The sequence below is a fragment of the Astatotilapia calliptera genome, chromosome 20, assembly GCF_964374335.1.
Source record: "Astatotilapia calliptera chromosome 20, fAstCal68.1, whole genome shotgun sequence".
In the NCBI taxonomy this organism is placed as follows: Eukaryota; Metazoa; Chordata; class Actinopteri; order Cichliformes; family Cichlidae; genus Astatotilapia; species Astatotilapia calliptera.
Window position 1 is genome coordinate 36524597 of NC_137441.1, and position 22129 is coordinate 36546725.

At 42.7% G+C, this 22129-nt stretch overlaps 2 protein-coding genes and 1 long non-coding RNA gene across 7 annotated transcripts; 1 reads left to right on the forward strand and 2 right to left on the reverse strand.

The window, feature by feature from the left end:
* Window positions 1-4571: 4571 nt before the first annotated feature.
* LOC113012968 (uncharacterized) lies at window positions 4572-18669 on the forward strand. 2 transcript variants are annotated; one of them, XR_013904029.1, is made up of 3 exons: window positions 4572-4702; window positions 6565-6761; window positions 12305-18669. It is a non-coding gene; the product is annotated as an uncharacterized LOC113012968 (long non-coding RNA). The 2 variants fall into 2 exon arrangements; XR_013904028.1 differs by lacking the exon at window positions 4572-4702 and adding an exon at window positions 5860-6382.
* On the reverse strand, window positions 12712-14578 carry LOC113012942 (adenosine receptor A3). 2 transcript variants are annotated; one of them, XM_026153406.2, is made up of 3 exons: window positions 14043-14578; window positions 13490-13953; window positions 12712-13365 (listed from the first exon to the last, which is right to left on the reverse strand). In XM_026153406.2, exons 1-3 carry the CDS (start codon window positions 14576-14578, stop codon window positions 13193-13195), a joined length of 1173 nt encoding a protein of 390 aa, XP_026009191.1. In that variant the 3' UTR covers window positions 12712-13192. The 2 variants fall into 2 exon arrangements, with proteins under 2 accessions (XP_026009191.1, XP_080150607.1); XM_080294481.1 differs by having other exon boundaries at window positions 13486-13953.
* On the reverse strand, window positions 15540-20768 carry LOC113012949 (uncharacterized). 3 transcript variants are annotated; one of them, XM_026153423.2, is made up of 6 exons: window positions 20671-20768; window positions 18109-18143; window positions 17220-17427; window positions 17004-17110; window positions 16587-16734; window positions 15540-16346 (listed from the first exon to the last, which is right to left on the reverse strand). In XM_026153423.2, exons 2-6 carry the CDS (start codon window positions 18127-18129, stop codon window positions 16039-16041), a joined length of 792 nt encoding a protein of 263 aa, XP_026009208.2. In that variant the 5' UTR covers window positions 18130-18143; window positions 20671-20768; the 3' UTR covers window positions 15540-16038. The 3 variants fall into 3 exon arrangements, with proteins under 3 accessions (XP_026009208.2, XP_026009209.2, XP_026009207.2); XM_026153424.2 differs by lacking the exon at window positions 20671-20768 and adding an exon at window positions 18332-19048; XM_026153422.2 differs by lacking the exons at window positions 18109-18143; window positions 20671-20768 and having other exon boundaries at window positions 17220-17562.
* Window positions 20769-22129: the final 1361 nt, after the last annotated feature.

Sequence of the window (22129 nt, forward strand, 5' to 3'; positions counted from 1 at the left end):
CTCATCCTGTGCATGCCCGATTCAGTTCTGCTATCACATGTGAAAAATCAGCACATTTTGTCAAACACAGACAATTTAACATGAAAAAAAGTCATTTGTATGCCAAAAAGTAAATTTTTCTACTTTATTTCAATTTGTAATAGCATTATCTGCTTTGCAGTTAAACTCATCAAACTTGAATTATGTTATTTGTATGTCTATGGGGATATATTCTGTGTAGGTCTTTAGTGCTAATGTTTTAGCCGTTGGCTGTAATGTTAGCGAGTTCATGGCTATAGGAGTCTGGGTCAGTTGTAACAGCAACAGTCTGGGTTAGTTGTAACAATAATGCAGATGTTACCACACTATTACTTTAACTTATATTAAACAAGTTGGGGCAACGACATCAGCAGAGAGAGGTTCACTGGTCGCTTTTGTATATGCGGTTAATGCCATTGGCAACACAATTCCTCCACTGTTTGTGTTCCCACACATACATTATGCAGACCACTGTGTCAGAGATGGACCAGTAGGAAGTACTGGTAGTGGAAATAAATCAGGATGGGTGCAAGAAACAGATTTCCTCATCTTTCTGAAGCACTTTGCAAACCACACCAAGGTAAGCCATGATAAAAAGTAATGGAATTGCGATGCTGGTGAACAACTACATTTTTTCAGCTTCATTGTTATGTTCAAAATTGGTGCAAGAGTTGTAGGTTATAATGCCCACTGAGCCAATGAGGCCAAACTCAAGGAAGACCAACCAAAATTAAGGAAATATTCAGTTGCAGAAAATTCCATAATTTGTCTTTTTTGGGGGGTTGGAATATGCTCAAAGTTAGATTTCTGCATTCTGTCACACACACACACAGCTACATAAATGGATGTAAGTGCATTCATGTGTTGAATAAACAAAGATTACATGTTAATGTTTCGTTAGTACCCTTATTTCATTGTGTTACATTTCACCCCAGGAAATGTTACAACTAACCCAGACTATGGGGTTAATTGTAACATTTCACTCTTTGTGTTTGAGACCATACCATGCAATGGGTAATTGTGCTGCAGAGAAAATAGCTGCACTATTTAATAGCAGAGACATGTAAATACTTTGCATTACATTTTGAATCCACTACCTTAAAAGAGCTCCAATTTACAGACAGAAATGTCAAAAATGTTACAACTATCCCCGGTCTCCCCTACATAGATACTAAGACTGAATTAGCTACCAGGTCCAAATGGGCATCTGCCTTAGGATCACTGAGGGGGCTCGTATAACAAGTGACATGGGCTATTTTAATTGAATCGCAATATACAATTGGAAGACGCATGCTGCTTTGTGCTGCTTGGTATTCATTTTGATAACTAATGAGGTGCCTTGCCCTAAGGAAACTATTGGCTCACCTTGTTTTGTGCATTTCTTAAGGTTTTTGTGCCTGGGGGCACCAATGCAGTGTATTTAGTATATACTAAACTGCCACCTGGTGTCAGTGTTTTGTGCTTTTCTTAGATTAGAGAAAAACAGAGGCAGGAAAAATGGGTTTGCAAAAACCCAGGAGAAGGCAGGAAATGAATATATTTCTGGGGCAGGACCCCCAACTGTGCCCCCCTAAGACCTATCTACCTGCCCTCTCTGTATCTGGTTGGATTCTTTAATGCTAAAATGTATGGCTCAAATGTCACATAAGAAAAGGAAAGGCTGAGCATAACTAAACTCCCAGGAACGGTGAACAAGAAGAAGCGCAGGGCCAGTAGGGACAAGAGAACTTTTAACCCCCTGACAGCATCTTGGTCTGGGGTTGTCCTTTCATGTGGCCACTGGAGGGCAGTAGCACCTTAGTCATGGGTATTTTAAAAGGACAGCATGACAGCTGTCAGTTGCATTGACCAAAGAAATAAGTGGCAAATTGTGGGTTTGTTTTGTTTTTAATTAGCCCTCTGATTTTAGGAAACGCATGAATATGCTTGATCTTTTAGTTGTAGATGAATTAGGAAGAATGGCATTACCAGAAATCTGATGGTAAAAATCTAAGATTTCAAAACCGATCTGGATGATTTGTGCAAGTCACAGTGACTGAGAAACATTTGGTGCTTGGTGATAGACATCAGAGAGAAAACTACGCAGCAGCAGTAAGATTCTTTTTTAAAACATTGGCTGAATTTTCCTGGTTTAATTTTGACATGTGCAAACATGTCTGCATCTCAGCCTGCCTTTACAAAGTGCTATCCTTTCCCAGTGAGGACTCCGGCTGAAGTGGAGATCAGGTATTTCATTTTTCACTGAGCTTTTAGAAACACTTCAGAGTGACTGAGCAGAAAGGTGGAGGTATAAAATTCAAAACAAAAGGGATAGCTATTATGAACTTTGAAGAGGTTCTCCATTTTTTAAAAGATTATATTTTCTATTCCGTTACTGCAAGTAGGCTAAATAGCCAGTCACAACCTGTTTGCCTTGCTGCCATTTGACAAGCTGCACACAAGTAGCATGCCACCAGTAGTTTCTTCCCTTGGGCTTTGACATTACTAACCTAATGCAATGACTAAATTATTTATGTTTCATTTTCATTCATTTTATTATTTCATTTTTTGTCATTGCTTTTGTGTTGCATGTTTTTAATTAAATTATCTTGAATAAGCCTCTCTCTCTCTTATCCTTCAATACTCATCCACACTCAGAGTGCTGGAGGCTAGATTATTCCGGATTGTAGGAAACACTTGATAATGGAAACTTTCTTGAATGGCAGGAAATGCACAATGCAATTTTGAATGCATCTACCCTGGAAACTATTCAAGCTAATCTAACCAAGCAAGTTTTGGTAAGTTTTACATGTATTATTCCTCATACTAACTTTTACTCACCTTCTAAAGCCATTGTGTGCTGCATAGGAACGGACCTTTAGAAATCCCTCCCCCACACACCGTTACTATTAACACTATTAATGAAATATACAGTTCTGTTTATCTAAGCTAAAACATGCAATATCGTCCTGTAAGAAAAATAAAAATCAGAAAATTAAGTGGTCCACAATGATACATCTTCAGCCAAAGAGTGTATGCATTTACCCCCTTTTACCACTAGATGGAGCGCCACATCAATCTCCATTGAACAAAGTACAAAAAAACGGTACTTTGACCACAGTCAGTGAGCTGCTCGTGTTTGTTGAGATGCTCTTTTATACAAATTAACCTCACGCTTACGTTTTTTATTTACTATTTCCTATTTTAACTGCTGGGTTACACCTGCTCATATAGGCCCACATGTCCAGCCCCTTTGGCGACCCCTTTCATCCCTATATAAGTTACAGTCAGGCTACAAGCTAGTGGGGCTAGCCTCTGTTTCTCTCCTCTAGAGTCTCCCACAGGTGAGCGCAAACTTTATCTGTCATTTTAGGAAACGTGAACTTTTATTTTGGCGTTTTTTAAATTTATTTATTTATTTTGTTTAAAAATTTCTGTGTTTAAAATGCTCTTCAACATCTAGTTTAATAAGGAGCTACTGGAGAAGCTACATTTAGTTTTTAGAGATAAGTTAGCTGAAGGTGACTCAATGTTGCGCTAAGGTCACGGACTGTAGACCAGCATTCAATAAACATTTACAGTATTTCACATTTCATAATCAGTAGCTAAGTTTATCCTTACACATAATAGAAGAGGGAATGTAATAATTCTGAGGCTAAGGCCTCTTAAATCTACTCTTCATGTTGATTTATGATTTATGTTTTTTTGAGCAGCTATATATAACATGTTTTACTTAAGTTAACCCTATTTGTTAAATGTCGAAATATAAATATGATTTTGTATTTTCTTATGTAGATCAGAAAAAATTAATAAATATCTATTTAAATTTTTTTAACCTATATTAAGAGAAGATACTTAACCTGTAAATAAGCCTGACCTGTTATAAAGTATATAGTAAGTAGTAAAGCACAATATAAGTTCATTTTTTAATTGATTAGGATACAGTTTATGAGTAAATACATCAGCATTAGAAGTATCGGTGTGTGTGATCTTGCACGAAAACCAAGGTGAGTAAATCAGTAACAGTGTAACTTGTCAGTCTTGTGTGTGTGTCTGTGTGTGTGTCTGCCTAGACTTTGAAACAGGGCCCATTTACACAGGTTATGTGTTTTGAATTAATGCAAATATTTGGCAGGTAGAGGTTTTTGTGTGCTACAGTAAATATAACTGTGCATGCAAGCACCCGAGTTGCTCAGGTTATTGATACCAGGAGAAATAAAACGGGCGGCGCGTCCTTGTGTGAACTGGGTGTGAACACCAAAACACACAGTTATCAAATTCAGCTGGCAGAGCCAGTTAAAGGCAGGCAAACATCACAATGTGCCTTTTGAAAATACACACGGTGGCTCACACAGTGATTAGCTTGTAGTTTACTTATTATCCGCTGGATTATGCTTTACTGAAAACTGGTGGCAAATGTTGACAAAATGCCCCACGGTGCTTTCTTCCTTTATGGATTAGTGTGAAGTGTGTGTAAGAAAAACCTGCTGTGCATTTAGAGTGCATCTGTATCTACAACTTTACAGTGCCGTCTAGCTGTGACTATATTTGTCCTCCCTTCCTTTTCTCTCTTGCAGGGGGACAGGAGAGTCGAGAGTTGGAGGGCTGCCAAAAGAGGCCGGCCCGCCTCGCAGCTGAAACTTTTACAAGCCAAGCAGGAAGACACACGGAGAGCGATCGAAGAAGAAAAGGAGGAAAAGAAAAAGTGAGAAAGACATCTGAGCTCCTTTCTCTCGATCTTTCTGTCTCGCGTCTCTGTGTCTGCCTTCTGCCCGTCTCTCCTTTTCTTTTCTTCTTCCTTGTTAAAGCCATACTGTATTTGCCCGCCTTTGTTGGCAGGGGGTAAATGTAGGGCTTGAGGACAGGGCGGGAGGGAAGTAATGGAGGGGTGTGGGGACTTTGAGTTCAGAGAGTTCAGCTGAGGAGAGAAATAAATTCATAAACAACAAAGGAGACGTGACGTCAGGGTTGAGGGGCTGTCCAACCTGCTGCCTGAATCTGAGCCTCCATAGAAGAACCGGATTCTTCACACCACGTGTGTGTGTGCGTGCGTGTGTACAGTATGAACGTGTGTGTATGTGTGTGTGCGTCCATTGTCCTGTCTTTGAGAAAAGACTTGTGGTGTTCAAGCAGAGAAGCTGGGCTATTGTGGTCTGCTTTGTGTCCGCAGTTGGTGTTTGAAGACTGAGAGAAGCCTCTGGTAATGTGTGTGTTGGTATCTGTTTGGCCAGTCAGAGGACTCCGCCGCTATTATTACAGCAGCTGCGACAACGAATTAGGCGTTTCACTCGAAACAAGCTTTGCTTTTTGTCTGTAATTGGTTGCTTGAATCGAATGGTAGAAGAGTGTTCCTGGGTTTTTTTAGAGTTACACTCAGTATTTTCAAAATGACATCAGCTCAGAGGTGAGTGCTGATTGGTTGGCTCGGCTTGGGATACCCGCTTCAGCACCAATGATTGGCCCGCAAGCTGGCTACAGAGAAGGTCGGCCATTAATGAGCAGATGGATTTATGTTTTCTCTCCTAATGATTGAGGTCATCTAGAGGCGACAGCTCGCTGATCCAAGATCTGCATTGGTGTTGAACTATCATGCTCGGGTGAGAAAGCAAAGGGAAACCTGGGAAGGATGCCAAAGGCAGGGGGGGAAAGTATCCACCCTCCCTGCTCATTGATTCATTTAGCTGAACTCTCTCAAAGCCCTCCCTCTCACGAGGGCTGATATTATCCCCAATGGAGGGAGAGAGGACGGATTGAGGGGAGACGCAAAGAAAAACGGGCAGAACAGAGATGTCAAAAAAGACAGGAAGTCTGCCAGGAATCCTTTTTCTGGTGAGAGAACTTGAAAAACAAAAGTCCAACAGCGTATATAAGAAATCTCAAGCCAGTTTGAGCTTCTTTAAAAAAAATCTATTGACTGTATGAACATGGTGAGATGCAACAATATGGCAGAAGTGTCGGGATCTGCTTGTCTCTCTCGCCATCTGTCTGTTGCTGCAGGATAGTATGAGTGGGGTATGTGGACAGAGGTGCGTTTTGGATATTGGATAATAAAGGTGTACGTTAGCCGATACCGGACTGTTTTGTGTCGCCGCGTCGGCTCACGACACTTGACGTTTCTTCTCGTACTTTGTTTCCTTGTCTTTCTGTGGCACACTCTCAGTCTTAACTCTTTTCTCGGACTCCTCCTCTTTCTGTTCCTTCTCTCGCTACAGCATGTCACTCCCTTCCTCTTTCTGTGTCTCTGCACCCCCCACCTCCTCCCGTCCTCCCCTCCTTTCTCTCTCCTTCCCTCTTGGCAGCGGTGCCAAAGTGGGCTGGCAGACCGAGGCAAACACAGCACAGGGCAGAGCAGAGGGTGATCCAAAGGCTGGTGATTTGATTATGTGTATGTCTGTGTTCTTAACTCCTCTGTTGTTGGCGTCTTCTCGTGTTTGACTCTGTTTTGGTTATACGCCACTGACAGTAATGCAAGTCTACTGCTGGTCTGTTTTGGACCTCTTTGCTGTTGGTGTGTTTGATATTGTCGTTTGTGTGTGTATGTATTTTCTTTTCGCGTGTGTGTCACAGTGGCTGTGTGTGAGCAGACGTCCCTCTGTCACCTCGTGTACGGACAGACGCACTCACGCCAGTAGGAGGGGATTGTGGGAAGGGGGTGTAGCTCTCAGAGGGTGTGCTCTACTCCTCTCTTTTCCCTTCTTCCCGCCATCACGGCCCTCTTCTCCGTCAGTCGTCCGGCCCAGCCCGCCGCTCACTACAGGCTTCAGGTATTTCCCTTTTTTTAATCCTGTGACACCTTTTCCCTGCAGTCTGTCTCCCCGAGTTCCTCTCGCCCTGTTCTCTGTCCTTTATCGTGGTCTTTCTCCTAAACGTTGTCTGTTGTTATCGGTTGCCACGCCGCACTCTCCTCGGCGCCATTTTGGCTCAATGTACATGACAGGAGAAACTTTTCTAGAGCTCAGAGGGACACTGCGACTCCCTGCTGACAGTCTTCTTTCCCCTGGTGTTTCTATCTCTTTCTGTCTTAACCTGAACCCCTCTTTGCCGCAGGACAGCAGGCTCTGACGGGGGGGTCAACAGTATTTTCTGTGGTTTTCTGTATTGAACAGGTGTCTCTGTGGAGACTGGTAGGAGGGACGACAGGCCTTCTTGGTTACTCACTGACCTCAGAGGGTTGTGTGGCTTGAGAATGGTTGTAAGCTTCAGGTTAGTGTAAGTATAGGTGCTAACCAGTGTTGAAGAGCTGTTATGGGACGAGTGAGGCACAAATCTCTTATCATCCGGGGCCATGGCGATAGAGATAATATAAGGACAATATTTACTTCCTTTGTTTCTAGCCACTGTAAAAAGTCTGATATATGGCAGAAGTTTCACAGAAACATGTTTGCTGGTGCAGTTGTGTGTCCAGTTTTATGCTTTTTCAGTCTAGAGTTGTGTCTGTTTGCCAAAAGGTAGCTGCTACAACACTGCGTCATTAACATCTTTATATACTTTACATTTCAGAGGAAGCATTGGGCAGAAATGAAACTGACGATGCTGTAAAGAAAAAGGTTTTTTCAGTAGTGAGACGAATGTTTTGTTTTATTTGGTTTTGTTGTTGTTGTTTTTTGACACGCCACATGAGAAGAAGAAATTTAAAGATGAGCGGTAGCATTTGTGTGACTGGTGTGTATTTAGGCAACATGTAAAACTGTCGTATATAAGGGTAATTTTGATTACAGCTGTATGTCAGAGACCAGAACACTGCACTTGAATTAGACAAGCGACTGTGCATATTGACCAAGAGCCGTTGCAATAATTTAACCAAATTTAGTTGGTCAGATATTACATTGAAATATCTGCTTACTGTACATGTAATTAGGAACCTAACTGGACAACTTTATGCCAGAGCTGCATATTGCATCTAAATATGGGTTGGTGTTAAAATGGCGCCTTCATGCCACGTGTAAACAGTGAACACCATCAGACCTTTTCATCATACCCCTCACAATTAGCGGCTATGCTACTCTGTCAAGTCTCTATTTTTTCTGAATGCTTATCTTTCGCATAAAGTGGCAAATGGCTGCATAACAAAAGTAAACTAGTTTTTGTTTGTTTGTTTTTTGGATTTTTTGCATATCAAAATGTGGTACTAAAGAAAGACAAACGTTAAGAGGAAAAAGGGCTTGAAAAAATATAGAGATCAAAAGTTACAGAGATAGAAAGAGAGGTAGGAGTGGGAGTGCTCTTTCCCCGCCCCTCTCGTATCCTCAGATGAACTTATCGTGTTGCCTCATAATGCTTCTGAGTTTTTCTCCTAGAGGCAGTCAGGCTTACTTCCTTCATTCAGCCTCGACATAGCTGATTGGTTGATATCTTGGCTGACCGACCGCGGTTTGGAGCGAAGCAACAGGAAGTTTCTCTTCTCATGCAGGAAGCTGCAGCTGTTTCGTCCTGACATACACTGCTTTGCACTTTTGCACGCATTCTCTTTGTGTGCATGTGCACAAATATGCACATGCACACGCGCACACATGCACTGGCTTTGAAAGGGCATACCTTTCCAAGTGTTTGTGATTATATGCTGTATACGTGCATGCTTGTGTACAGTCTGCACCGTGTGGCATTTGTAAATGCTCTAACATGTGGGCGTGTAGCGACATGCAAGGCCAGGATTCTGAGCTATCAGAAACATTTGAAACCATGGTAACCACACATCTCATTAGCACATTAGCAAAAGCATAGACAAGTGGAGATGAGAGGACAGAGAAAGTAGATGGAGAGGAGGAAAGCGACCTTTCTTCATTCGGAGATTTTAGAGACACACACTAGTCATTCGACTACTTGGAGGACTGTCCACACAGCCCAAGCCTGCAGATTGGCTGTTTGGCCTGTCAGCCATAGCTCCTTGTCTATATGTGTATCTATGGGTCAGGTTGTTGTTGGAAGCTGATAGTCAGCACAGTGACTCCCATATGCTCTTGGCGTATCTGGGTCATATATCTTTTCCTCAAACAAACTGTCCAGCATGTTTATCCAGCGCTCAGGCTGACTCATGTCAGTTCAGCATTTGTCTGTGCAGCCATCTACTGCACAAAACCAAAACACTGATCGCAAAAGCCTGGAAGCCTTTTTATTTAATTACCATTCATCTAATCAAGATCAACTGAGCTCCTTTAATGCCCACAGTTTGAGCAACTGTGCTGTGTTGTCTGTACCAGTGTACGGTTGTGTTAGTACACACATATGGCAGCATATCTCTGCATACATGCGAGCGTGAGCTGTGTGTTGTGCCTAGCTAATGAGGATATACAGAACATCAGAGCGGGCACCATGCCAAGTGGGATGGTAGAGGCTCAGTGCTCCTTCGTCCTCTAATGCAGGACGTTCCTGAGAGAGTGGGAGGATGAAAGCTTGTGTGATAGTCACCATGGTGCTTTTAAGAGGATCAGTAAGAATGGACGTGAGTTAGACAAGCAGTCAGTCGGGGAATTCTTCACTCTGCCATCTATTGTGGCTTACTTCCTCCATCAACGCCACCGCTCCTCCCCCTCTTTAACCACCACCTCCACCTCCTTACTCCCCTTATTGAAATTCTGCCTGGCACACAGACTCTGTCCATTCTTGGCACAAAGCTCAGAGAGCGAAAGAGAGAGAAACACACAAGAACCTGTACCAATGGTGTGGTGCCCCGTCCGTTGTGTCTGTGCCAAACATTCATTCTGTCTCGCGGACCGAGGGACCAGGCGAGCCAATAGGTGTTTTCCTGCCTCTGCTTCCTGCGATAATCTGCTCCAATTTTGAGGACTTTTGTTGGCAACTGGGTATGCTGCGAGTGTTCTGAGATTCGATAATTAACCCGCGTGTTTACGTTGTTTGCATCGGACAAGGAATAAATCGCCCGGTGGGGGACAAAGTCTGAATCCTCCCGTCAGTGGAGGAGAGGAGCTAAGGCTGGTTTCCATTATATTCTTAATCCTTTTTTTCACGTGGGTTTCTGTTTGTTTTAATGTGGAGACGTGAAGTTTGTAAAACCTGGTTCCCTTTGCTCGCCGTTTTAATGGCGTTTGCTCTTTGTTTGACATCGACATGTTTAGAAAGAAAGAAGAGAGGACAAAATGAGCGGGCACGGCGTGGTCAATATGTCCATTAAAACATTAAACCATCCATTCTGATTTTAGTCTGCGGTCCACAAAAGTCCACTTTGGCTTCTTTCTAAAAACACAATGAAGGCAAAGTGTTTCTTAAAAAGGCCTCCCAGTTTAGTAACTGGTATAAAAAGACTTGATGTTGAAATTTTATTCTGTGGGCTTTATAGAGAAAAGTGATGCCAAAGAGCTCAAACTGTCAGAGGCTTTTGGAAACCTCGAAATACACGTGTGACTGTCACCCAGAGAAGGATGACAAGGCCGAAGCAGGAAATCGCCTCCAGAAAAACACATCCTGGTTGGTCACAGCAGAGTCGTGTTATCAGAGGGTACGAGTGGACAAGGCCCACGTTTCTTGGCTTACACTGAAACCGCCGCTGTGAATTTACAAACATTCAGCCGTGATTCTGCTGTGACAGATGCACAGTCTGTCTGATAGGCAGATGGGATTAGCTCAGAAGGCCAGATTTCTCCAAGTTCCTCCAGCTGCCCCGCAGACGAGAGCTGCGTTTATTTTCAAGAAAAAGTTATCGGGCCAGCCGGGACGTACGTACCTGCTGTAAGCGCCACGGAAAATATCTGCGCCCGGCACGTGACTGACCGCGTCGACTCCGGTTTTGGACAATTAACCCAGAAAGCACAGAACTCCCCACCAGCATTTATTGTGTGCATGTTTTCCTACTCGGATGTCTTGTTAAATCTTCGTTAACTTGACCCATTTCTCCGAGAGCGCTGTGTCGTATCAGCCTCGTCCTCCGAACGCGGCTGCAGTCGGGGGACGTTTCTTGGCGACTAAGCAGAGCCCATAGATCTGTCACTGGCGTGGTGACAGAGTCGGGCGTCACGCCAGCGCACCCCCACCCATTCTGTCTGTCTGGTCTTCTGTAGTCAGTCTAGCAGGGTCTACTGCATGCTAACTATAGGCTGGTCTGGACCAAGTCTCAGGGGTCGTGGCTGTATGCTAATTTATGCAGGCGGTGTACCTTCTAACCTCATCTCTGTTAGTCTGAGGCCCCGGCCTGGCGTTTGTCTGCCACTCATTAACCCCGCAGTTACTGGCATGTCAACCTGATGTGCACGGAGCTAATCTTTATCTCATGTTTAGCAATAGTTTAACTGGTAATGGCTGAAGGAGAAGCAACGACTTCCCAAATGAATCAAACTTTAACAGAGCAAAATGCCTGCCCGCTCTGTGAGGGTGCTACTGAAACATTACACGGACAGAAACATGCTGCACGCGGTCGTGGCTTCGTCCAGCTGCCTGATAAGTAAAGTTAGAGTTTCCCTCTCGCTCCGTGATAGAGTGTCGTCTGGCTCTTTTGGCTTCGCCTTAGTGTTGGCACAGGACTGACTCTCCATCACTCCTGATAGAACAGCTGTGCTTTCTTCATCACGATGCAGCAAGCTCACGAAAAACCTAAAAGGTAGACCCTTACAGTGTTTTAAAGCAGACCTAAAATGGCCGATGTGCAAGACGCCATTTTGTGTTTCGTTGTTGTGTTTTGGGGGGCAGAATCCCAGCTTTGTATTCAATGAGAGGCAGCTGGTGGAAGCCATATTTGCAGGCATCTGTGTGTGTACCTCCGTCTGAGGAGCAGCAGCCAGCCTGCACAGGGATAGCCGCTGCAATGAGCTCAGTTTTTGGCGAAAACGGAGGATTCCTGGCACAGAATCGAGCAGCTCGCTTTTTTTCTCTCTTTCGATCACATGCCAGAGTCTCAGGAAGCCAGTGAGTTGTTTGTTGGGCTTTCACACATTAGTGCTCTCACTTTCCGTCGTCCACTCACCGTTAAAATGATTTGCCTCTGATTTATTTTAGCGGAACGTGTTTCTTAAAGACGTTACAGAAAAACGGGGTCGATCGTGAGGATCTTCTTTTGTTTAGAAGCGATAAATGTTTCTCCAAATCTTGGCAGTTGAAGACTTGTTGGCGTGAGGGCGTGAGCACTTTCACTCGTGACGTTGAGCCGTACCTATTTTAAACCAAATAAAACAGACACGGAGAACAAAAGCAAAAATGCAACGAGGCTGCTTTTTGCAGAGGTTGAATTTCAACACATCACTCGAAGATATTGTGAAAAATGTAACTTTTAAAAGTACACGAGAATAAAACTTGAATAACCAGATGATTTCAGTGAGTTAGTTATTATTATTGAGCGCTTTCTTTCTTTGTGCCGTTGCAGGAAGGATACCTTTGCGGATCTTCGATGTTGAAGCAACGTGGATGCTGTCCTTGGAGCTGAGGTAGTAGATTGAATAGTTGTGGGGTTGTGTAACCTCTTTTTTAAATAACTATACAATCTACTGTCTTTCCCAAGAGACAGCCGAGTCAGCCGCTCGCCGACTGCCGTCTCCAAGCAAAAACACGAGCTTTCAGCAGTCTTATTCTTGTTTTCACGCCGAGCAGGTAAATAGGCCCAACATTTTTAGAAAGGTGAACCTGGGGTGTGTTTGACTTGGGCTCTGACAGGGTGAGGTAGTAGGTTGTATAGTTTGGTGGGTGGGACTGCACCCTGCTCAGGTGATAACTATACAGTCTATTGCCTTCCCTGAGGAGCTCGCTGCACACTGAGGAACATACAACACATGCTCATGGCTCAAGTATGACGTTTATTGCCAGATATAATAAAAAAGGAGGAGGAAGACACGCAGCATGATTAGTGTTGAATTGACTGGAAGTGTTAACTTATGTGCTTTTAAAAGATGTACATTTTAATAAAGTCACATTTGTCTTAAATAAGTTGTCCAAAAATCAGTGAATGGCAGCTTGAAATTATTTGTCACACACTGCAGTTGTGATTGTCGTCGAACAGGAGCTGTGCCGATGGTTAGTGTGTGCCGCCCTCTAGTGGAGACACAGGAAATTGCTATCTGTAGAATAAAGTTTGCACAAATATCCATAAATGGAAATTACACTCAACTGGCTTCTTTCCCCAGTCTATGTGATTCGCTTTAATAAAGCTTTACATGATGGTTGAACACAGACTCTATGAGCAGATACAAACTTCCTGACAAAGTCCAAAAGGCCCCTTATTGGAGACTGCTTTTCCATCTTTATCCAGATGTGTATGTTAATGGCTCAGCTGCATGTTAATGACCTGCGAACCTGCTTTTTCCCGATGGCAACAGTTTAACCACGCAAGGAAGCGCCTCCATAATTGACCGTAGGCCTGCTGGATCTTTGGAATGCGACAGGCATAGATCACAGGGTTGACTGCTGAGTTGGCGTGAGACAGGAGAATACCTGGAACATTTGGATTGGCTAGTGTTACATTTCACAGCAAGTGGTGTTAATGAGTCACATGCTCTCGAATATTTAACAACCAGCTGCAAACTGCGTAAGGGCTAGAAAAAGTACTGTCACCTGCCTGTATAGAGCGTTCCCTGTGTGACAGCCTGAGGGCCTTGAAACAACAGCAGACAGTTCATCAGGTGGAGAGGAATCCAGCAGCCAGCAAACAAGATGAGGACGAGAGCCAGGGAGCAGGCCAGCCTCTTCTCCCTGAGCAGAGAGGCCCGGGACTGAGGGCAGCTGTCCTTTAGACGTCCCTGTAGGCTCCAAAAGATTCGAGTGTAGAGGAGGGTCATGACCAGCAGGGGTGCCATGACACATCCGAGAAAGTTGAAGTAGACCATGAAAGGGAGGGAGATAACTGAGAGGAAAGTGCACGGCGGACGGATGAAAGAAGTGGAAGATGTGTTGGTAGAATCAGATGCTGGGGAGGAGTAATTGTGCCAGCCGAATAGAGGAGTGAAGCCAAGGAGACATGAAAGCATCCAGCAAACAGACACGCCGATCCATGTGTGCCTTTGTGTGGCCAAGGCTTTGTATCTGAAAGAGGGATAAAGCACAATAAAAGGGAAAACCTGAAAATATCACAGTGTTCACTCACAAAACAGGAGACCCAGAGTTCACCTCACCTGAGTGGTGTGTGCAACCGCAGGTATCGGTCCACAGCAATTGCTAGCAGTGACAGCACAGATGCCTGCGTCAACACCAGCACAACACAGCTGAGAAGCAGGCACAACTCAGGGATTAGACTCACCCAGCCATCCAATAATACTGCAAGGGGCACAGCGGCCACACCCACAAGGAAGTCAGCCACTGCCAAGGACACGAGGAAGCAGAATGTCGGTTCCCGAAGGGAATCCCGGATACCGAAACACACAGCACACATCACCAACACGTTACCAAAGCAACATGCTGCAGCAATAAGCACTTCCAGTACTGTGTAGGCCACCCAGCTCCATTCAGCCATTAGAGCAAGACAACCAGAAGCTGTTACGAATGACAGAACGAGTTTCCTCGAAGGCAGCTGAGTAACATCCAACACATTCGATGGTTTGTCTCTTGTTGCTTTTCGCTTCAATTTAGCAACAAAGGCACTGAGCTGACACTTTTTATATGCGAACATGCATGCGCTTGTACGTGCACGAACAACAGGCATGCACTCCATGGAGACGCCATCTGTATTTCATCAGTAAGTGAAGAGCCTTTCCCTACTCCCAATAATGTAAATGTGGCTTTTCCACAAAAGGGGTGTGTTTCGTGCTGTGGGGGGTGAAGGAAAGTTGGAGTTGCAGCAAGATGACATTTAAAAGTTCTGTTACGACAAGTCCAAGTAGAGATGTGTCCTCAGCAACACGTATCAAATGAATCAAAAGCGAAAGCTTTCATGCAAACAAAAGTCCCATAAAGACAAAGGTTTTTAATGACATATAATGGTTATATTTATTACCTGACTGAATTTCTATTACAGTTGCATTTTACTCTGAGCCTTACAGCTTAAGGATAAAAATCACTAGTCTTTACTAGTGGAGAGAATGATCTACAAGAGTAGATCTTAGTTTTGACTGTTAAATTTTAAGCCACGAGGTACTTGGTAACCGCAGTAAAGGAAACGTGGATTTCAGGAAAAGGTAGAATTTCTTTTCTGCCTTTCTTTTGGAATGAAAGTATCGAAACAGGTCAAAATCATACAGAAATACAATACATGATACACCAATGAGTCACTTTTACTACCTGACATTGCAAATGTGGCACGAAGAAACTACTGGAACAAAACCTGTGAGTGTGTTCTATAAATCAAGTACTAGTACAATAGTACAATAGGTACTATTGTTTATTTAACTTGGGATTGACACTCAGTTTGGCAGCTTTATAGAAAAAAAAGTCTACTTCTCATCAAAGTTAGGGTGTGTATCTGTGTGTGCTCGCTTCTGTGTGTGCAAACTCTTTAGATGTTACTGATTAACACGTCTGTTTTTAGTGGCGGTTTTTCCCTGCATGCTCACTTTGCATACAATTTTGGCTGTGGGTGCAGGTCTGTCCGTCCATGTCTGTGTTTATTTCAGCCACATGCACTGTGCGGGTTATCTTTAGCATTTTACACACACACACAAGCATATAGTCAGATGTTCTGAAAATATGTGCAGATTTATTTTATCATAAAAAAGACATTTTTGACACAAACAGATCATGTTTTCTTAACCAAAATGAAGAAGATGATTGTAAACTGTATCTGCTAAATATCTGCGATACAGAATCACACACAAAGAAGAGAAATATGCTACTTTTATTTGAAGGATTTAAGTTCTACTTATAAAGTAGATGTTCTACAATAACCTTTTCGATTTACATGATAAAAGCCAGATCACCTCTCCCACCTAGCCTGTACCTGAAGTTTGCATTTACAGTTCTTCCCCTCACACTGAATACAATGTGGGTCTGTATGTATAACTGACTCTGAGCTACGGTGCATCCGCTTCTGGCTTTCAAATACTCAGTATTCATTTGTTATTCAAAATGCCACAGAACTATAATAAGCAGACACGAGATTCATGGGACACCCAAAGTGATTTCCCTTGACATCCTTTGTCCTTATTCTATTTCTATGCTAACATAGACTCATTGTTTCTACTTTGTATTTGAGTCTCCCTGTAGACATTTTAGCGTCTTCTCATCAAAGCGGTAAGTGAGCTTCCGTTTAACTTTGTGAATCTCGCCTGTGCGAGAGTAGTTCCTTAGAGCCCGTGCCATCTTCTGGTACGTCATGGGCTTGCGATTCCCCTTTCGCCGACCCCACAGCTGGGCCAGGCTCTCCTTGTTTTGGGAAGAGAACTGAAATGTGCCAGAGGAGGACTGGACCCACCAGATGCAGCTACGCATCGATGGCGTCTGAAGCATCTCAAACAGGAACTGGAACAGCCGCTCCTTCCTCTTTCCTTAGGAGGAAAAAGGGGATGTAAATACAAATATGAGGTAACACTGTCTCATATGTGCGTGCATGAAAACAGAATGCTGTGTGGGAGACGTTTGGTATTTGTAGGCTGTTGAGAGTTTTAGTTCTTACACACATGTTCAAATGTGGTTCTGTCTATGTCTGTGTGTGTGTGTGTGTGTGTGTGTGTGTGTGTGTGTGTGTGTGTGTGTGTGTGTGTGTGTGTGTGTGTGTGCCACTCTACCTGACAGTGGTGCAAGAGGCAGGGGATCTCTGTCCTTCCTGCTCCCTGTGTCAGAGGATGGTGACGGCGAATCCTGGTACTGGGAGCTACTGGACTGGGAATCTGAGTCAATGTATCCAGATGCCTCATCGGAATATGCTATGTGTCCCTGTGGTGAACACACACACACACACACACACACACACACGCACACACACACACACACACACGCACGCACGCACGCACGCACACACACACACACACACACACACACACACACAGACAAAAACGTGTAACTATCTTTATAAATCATATACAACACCAATGAAATGGCTCATGTTAGTCTAAATTCTACTTCGAGTTGATCGTGCCTCTCACACAGTATGAAAAAGATAATTAAGGCTAAATTTACCAGGAAGTTGAGGTTCTTGAACTTACCCACTGGTTGTCATGGGGACTAGGCCAGGCTTGGGGCTGCTGTCTGTATTCCTCACTGTGAGAGCCACAGTGCCACTCGTAAGCATGCTGACCTGACCAACTATTCTCTATAGAGAAACACAAAAGAGATACATGTAGAAATAATCCACACTCAGACACACTCTGGCATCTCTCTTATCTTCCCCCCCCGGCCATCATTACCATCATGACACTAACCTATAATTCTGCTGCCTTGGTGGGAGTGTATATGTTGCCCCATTGAGGTCAGAGGTGATGCAGGCGTGTGTGCAGGCTGGACCTCCAGTGAATGCTCCTGCAGGTACTCCTCGATGACTTCCAGGTCAACCTCAGGGCAGGAGGAAGGAGCCACTCCACTCCAGGCTCCCCTGCCTCCACTTAGCTTGAGCTCGGTTGCATAAGCCATCTGACACACACACACGGCAGGACATAATGAACATTTGCATTTGTTGTATCTATTGTCAGTGATAGCCTGAGGCGTTACTATGACACATAACACCCATTTTGTTTTGTTTTCTTTCTTTCTTCTCATGAAGCCCATTGATGTTCTGTTGTGTGCCACTGTTGTGCTGTGATGCACACAGTGAATGATTTTGCTATCTGAAGATCACTGACGGACACATTCATCAATTTTGAATGAGCCTCGTTCTGTTTAGAGCCCTAAAAAAGGAGCACAGCTCATTGTTATAATAGGATTAATTTAAATAGCACACATTTGCAAAACTTAATCTCGCACCAATGAAATGAATTTGATCCTAGCTCTGTGCTGAAGGGTTTGTGTTTTGGATAAGAGCCGAGGAACAACACTGCAAGCATGTGTATTTTAGTTTGACTGGCAAATTTATGCAAGTGTTTGTGTTTTCACGGCCACAGATAACATGCAGGTAACCGTACCATATGGCTTAGCTTTTCATAGCCCATTTTCCAGTAGCCTTTTACCCTCAGTCTATACATAGATGACATGGTAATATTTAAGACCACATTGTCACTCAGATCCAGTTATAAATATATAAATATGCCTTTCCTTCCTTCACACAATGCCCAACAAAAAATAGAGAAAGTATCAAAAAAATCTGATCAAACTCACCGTCTCCATTTCTGTCAGCATACCAAAAGGATGATCTGGAAAGAGAAGACGACCTCATCAGTTGAGCCAGTGGTCAAAACTTTGTCAAACATGAACTGAGAAGTGAAAGAAGCCGTCACACATAAACTCAACAGCACTTCTCTAACTTATCAGACACCATCATATGAAAAGAAACGACAAAAAAGCTGACTTGAGCGAATAAGCACAGCAAAGATCGACGTACCCGTCGAAGGCGCACTCCTGCGTGTGGTGCAGTAAAGTAATATCCTCAGGCATTAAAAGGCGGAGATGTCAGAATGTGAATGCTCACCTGTGTGATGTTCCACCTGGATGTCATCTCTCTTATACTCTATCCACACATGCCCTCCTCCCCCTCTCATTGGCCAGTGAGGGCTGTCAAAAGGGGGGAGTGGTTTATTTTGCCTATCTATTGTCTCTTCATACAATGTAATTTTTACGTTAGTATTATCCAAAGTGCTACTGTACAGTCACTGGTTTTATAATTGTTTTCAGATGTACAGACGTTTAAATGTCAGCAATAAAGTTTGTCCTGTTTTTGGAGATTGTCAGTGTTTCACATTTTAAGGGAGTCAAAGCCTGCGGTGTGCCTGTGGTTTCTTATCATTTCATTTGGCACAGACGAGGTGCCATGGAGGACAATAATGTGGCCATATTATTTTGATTTTATATTTCTGTTGAGGTCAAACATGAAACTCATATGAGTAGGTTAAAAAATATGATCTGATGATAAATATGATGAGTGATGGGTATTTTACACATTATATTTGTTGCAGAAAAACAGATTCTCTAGAGCACAGTAACATGTAGATGTAAGTACATCTAAGGATATTTAGACATTTGTACTGTACCCTAATTTCAGAACTATGACTCACATTAAAACTTATTTGCAGACGTTTTGTATTTACAGCATTCGTTATGTTAAAACTGTGCATTTGCATAAAATCAAGTGAGAGAAGAGTGAAGGCATGCTCTCTATGCAAGGTCCGTCTCCAGGACTACTTAAAAAAAATCTAATCCTAACTAGGAAAAATAATCCTCGGGAATATCATACTTCCAATGCCTAAATGCCAGGATTTAATTATCAATGCTTGGAGTTAAAAAGAGTAAAAAATTCTTAAAACACTTAAAAGACTTTACACATCCTCAGGACAATGCAGTTAAGGTAAAATGTGCTGTAAAAGTAAAATGTTACAACTCATCTGTGTCACAGATAATCCGCTGGTTTCACTTAACCACAAAGTTGTAACTGTAACTGTAATCTGAAATTATTTGTCATCACAGTGATAATGAATGCTCCTACACAATGACATTGTTCTTCATAAACCATTGCAGGGAAGCAAACAGCGGCAGGCATTACATCACCCCGCAGGTTTAGAAAACAGCGTCATTCATAGGTGGCTTTTGATGTGCGCTGCATTGTGGCTGCTTCCTTTTTTGTGCTGTTTTTGTTGTGTGTGTGTTTTTTTTAAATTTCAGGCGTAGATTCCTGGACACAACATGTGTTGTAGCGCAACATGTGCTTTCTTTCGCACGATGTATATAGGAGAGGGATTTCCCCAAAGCTTTTTTTTGATCTGTGACAACAAACCTGTCAACCTCTTAGAGTCTGCTGCGTGCACTGTCAGGTTCGCTACAACAGTCTGAGTGGTCAAACGAACCAAGTTAAGAGTAGATAATATTAAAGCAGATAGTGCCTTTATTCCAATGCTATTTTGTGTGTGTGTCTGTGTGTTTAACCTGTGTTCATTTGAGGTCCCGCAAACAGTCCAGTAGGACACGAAACTCTTTTTCTAGTGGCGAATAAACAGGAGTGTCAGCAATTCTTTATGTTAACCAAATGTTAAACTGATGAACTTTTTACAGTGTAGTTCTGCAAGGCATGCTGGGACATGATGAGCATCTACATCCAAAAAAAGCACGAAGCAAAGCAGCAAACTGTGTTATCAAAGGCCACTGACTCATGATAAGCACTGTCGTAACAAATCCAGCCGATTGCCTGCTTGGATGAATGATATATGGTGCATATGAAGCCGTAGAAGCAGTGGGTATCACAGCACGATAAAAACACCGGGAATCTGGACAATAACTTTATAGCGTGTCATCGATCTGTGTACATGTTCAGTACACTGAAATATTACCACAGGCACATTCCCTGTAAATGATCAGGGTACACAGGGATCATGGCGATTGAGGGTCATTATGTCATAGTGAACGAGCAAACACTTGGTTGGCTTTCAGAGTCAGAAACGTCTTAACTAAAGATATCTGCAGTCAGATGTTTCTGCTGCTTAAATCCAGAGCGATGGTCCAACACCAGGGGTGTCAAACAGTCCTCGAGGGAGCTCTTTACACGCGTCCCTGCTGCAGCACACTGAATAAAATTAGGGCATTAGCCAGACTGCAGAACTTGACTGCTTGCTGATGTGGCCATTCAGCCATTGATTCCTGTTACAGCATCTCATGAGTGAATGAACATAAACATAAACATGCAATAAAAGTACTTTTAGAAGTACATTTTTCCAAACACTTACATTTACTTACATTTATTTAGATTTACTTGAGTATTGTTAGGGGTCGCCACCTCAGCATGCAGTCAAGTTCTATAGTTTTGCTAATGACCTGTTTATTTTATTCAGGTGTGTTGCAGCAGGGACACGTGCATGTTTTAAATTAATAGTGAATCAGTCCAGAAAAACCTGTCCAGCAAGGGGGAGCCATATCTTCTTTGAAAGATCAGCAGTATTTCTCGTACCTAACGCACGTGATCCCAATTTTTTTTAACTCTCAGGATGCTGACAGTATATTCCATATATTATATTAAAGTACAACCACAAGTGAGAAAGAAACGACAGAGTAGGCTGTGGTCTTTATAATGAAGAAGGATATATGAGGAATATTTGCTTACAGATCCCATGACCAGTATCATAATATCATAATTCTTTTTTTATGAACCTTCAGTTTCAGGAGGTCTCAGTTACACAAATACCATAGTAAGGATTGTTGCATGAAACTGATACCTACCTACCTACCTACCTATCTATCTATCTATCTATCTATCTATCTATCTATCTATCTATCTATCTATCTATCTATCTATCTATCTATCTCACAAAAAAGTTTTCCATTATATGTAAGAGTTCATGTACCAATTAAAACAAACTTTCATGCAATTTCCTAAAAAGATAAAATAACCAGGTAATTGTATTTTTTATAAGGTCAAAGTTCATCTCAGGAGGGGCGCACACTGATTCAGTTTTACTCAGTTATACTCTCATCAATCAACCAAATGATTGATGAGAGTATAACTTATACCTGTGACACTTTTATTTTTCCACGTTTCATGTGTTTGGCAGCTGCACCCTGAGATAAATGCTTAGAGTTTAAGTCAGTTAAAGTCAGAAATGCAGGTTTTCAGGCACTCAAATAATCGAGCTGAGAGGAAAACAAGCTGCCTAATTGTTGACAGATGTTGCATCATTTTTATACAAAAAAACCACCCATGTCTTCATACAAAATTTGAAATTACAGCAACAACCAAAAACAAAAAAAAAACAGCTTGCAGATTCGGGGGGTTGCTTTGCAACATGTGGTCAACATATGAAAGTCTATATTTCACTCAGAGACACAAACCAAGTAATTTTGATGCCAAAAGCTAAAGAAGGAAAGAAAAGGAAAAGTCAGCTGTACAGATTTGAAAGTGTTCTGTTGTAGCTCTTGGCACAAAGAGCAGATAAGAGCAATCGCCAGGTCAGATTTGCTTTACCCCGTCTGCATCCATAACATTGCACAAATGTGTGTTAAAGACGTGTCAGCATCCACAGTAGTACCAAGACATTACTGCTATCTGCAAGAACAGTTGTGCAAAAGTGTTGAATGAAATGTTTAAGGTTAGAAATAGTTGTAGCTGCTCTTGTAGGAATGATTCTTTGTCAAAATACCCACAAGAGCTTCACAAAAGGACTTGATAAACGTGTTCGGAAAAACCCTCAGCATTCAGTGT

Bases quoted from the DNA above. Each gene is read 5' to 3' on its own strand.
- LOC113012942 (XM_026153406.2), bottom strand. From the start codon at position 14,578: ATGGAGTGCATGCCTGTTGTTCGTGCACGTACAAGCGCATGCATGTTC. The intron at 13,954-14,042 runs GTGAGGTGAACT...TCCCTCTTTCAG, and splicing joins CGGTTGCACACACCACTCAG to ATACAAAGCCTTGGCCACAC. The intron at 13,366-13,489 runs GCAGGTGACAGT...CAAATGTTCCAG, and splicing joins ACAGGGAACGCTCTATACAG to GTATTCTCCTGTCTCACGCC.
- LOC113012949 (XM_026153422.2), bottom strand. From the start codon at position 17,562: ATGGGCTTCATGAGAAGAAAGAAAGAAAACAAAACAAAATGGGTGTTA. The intron at 17,111-17,219 runs GTTAGTGTCATG...GTTTCTCTATAG, and splicing joins CCAAGGCAGCAGAATTATAG to AGAATAGTTGGTCAGGTCAG. The intron at 16,735-17,003 runs GTAAGTTCAAGA...TGTTCACCACAG, and splicing joins GTCCCCATGACAACCAGTGG to GGACACATAGCATATTCCGA.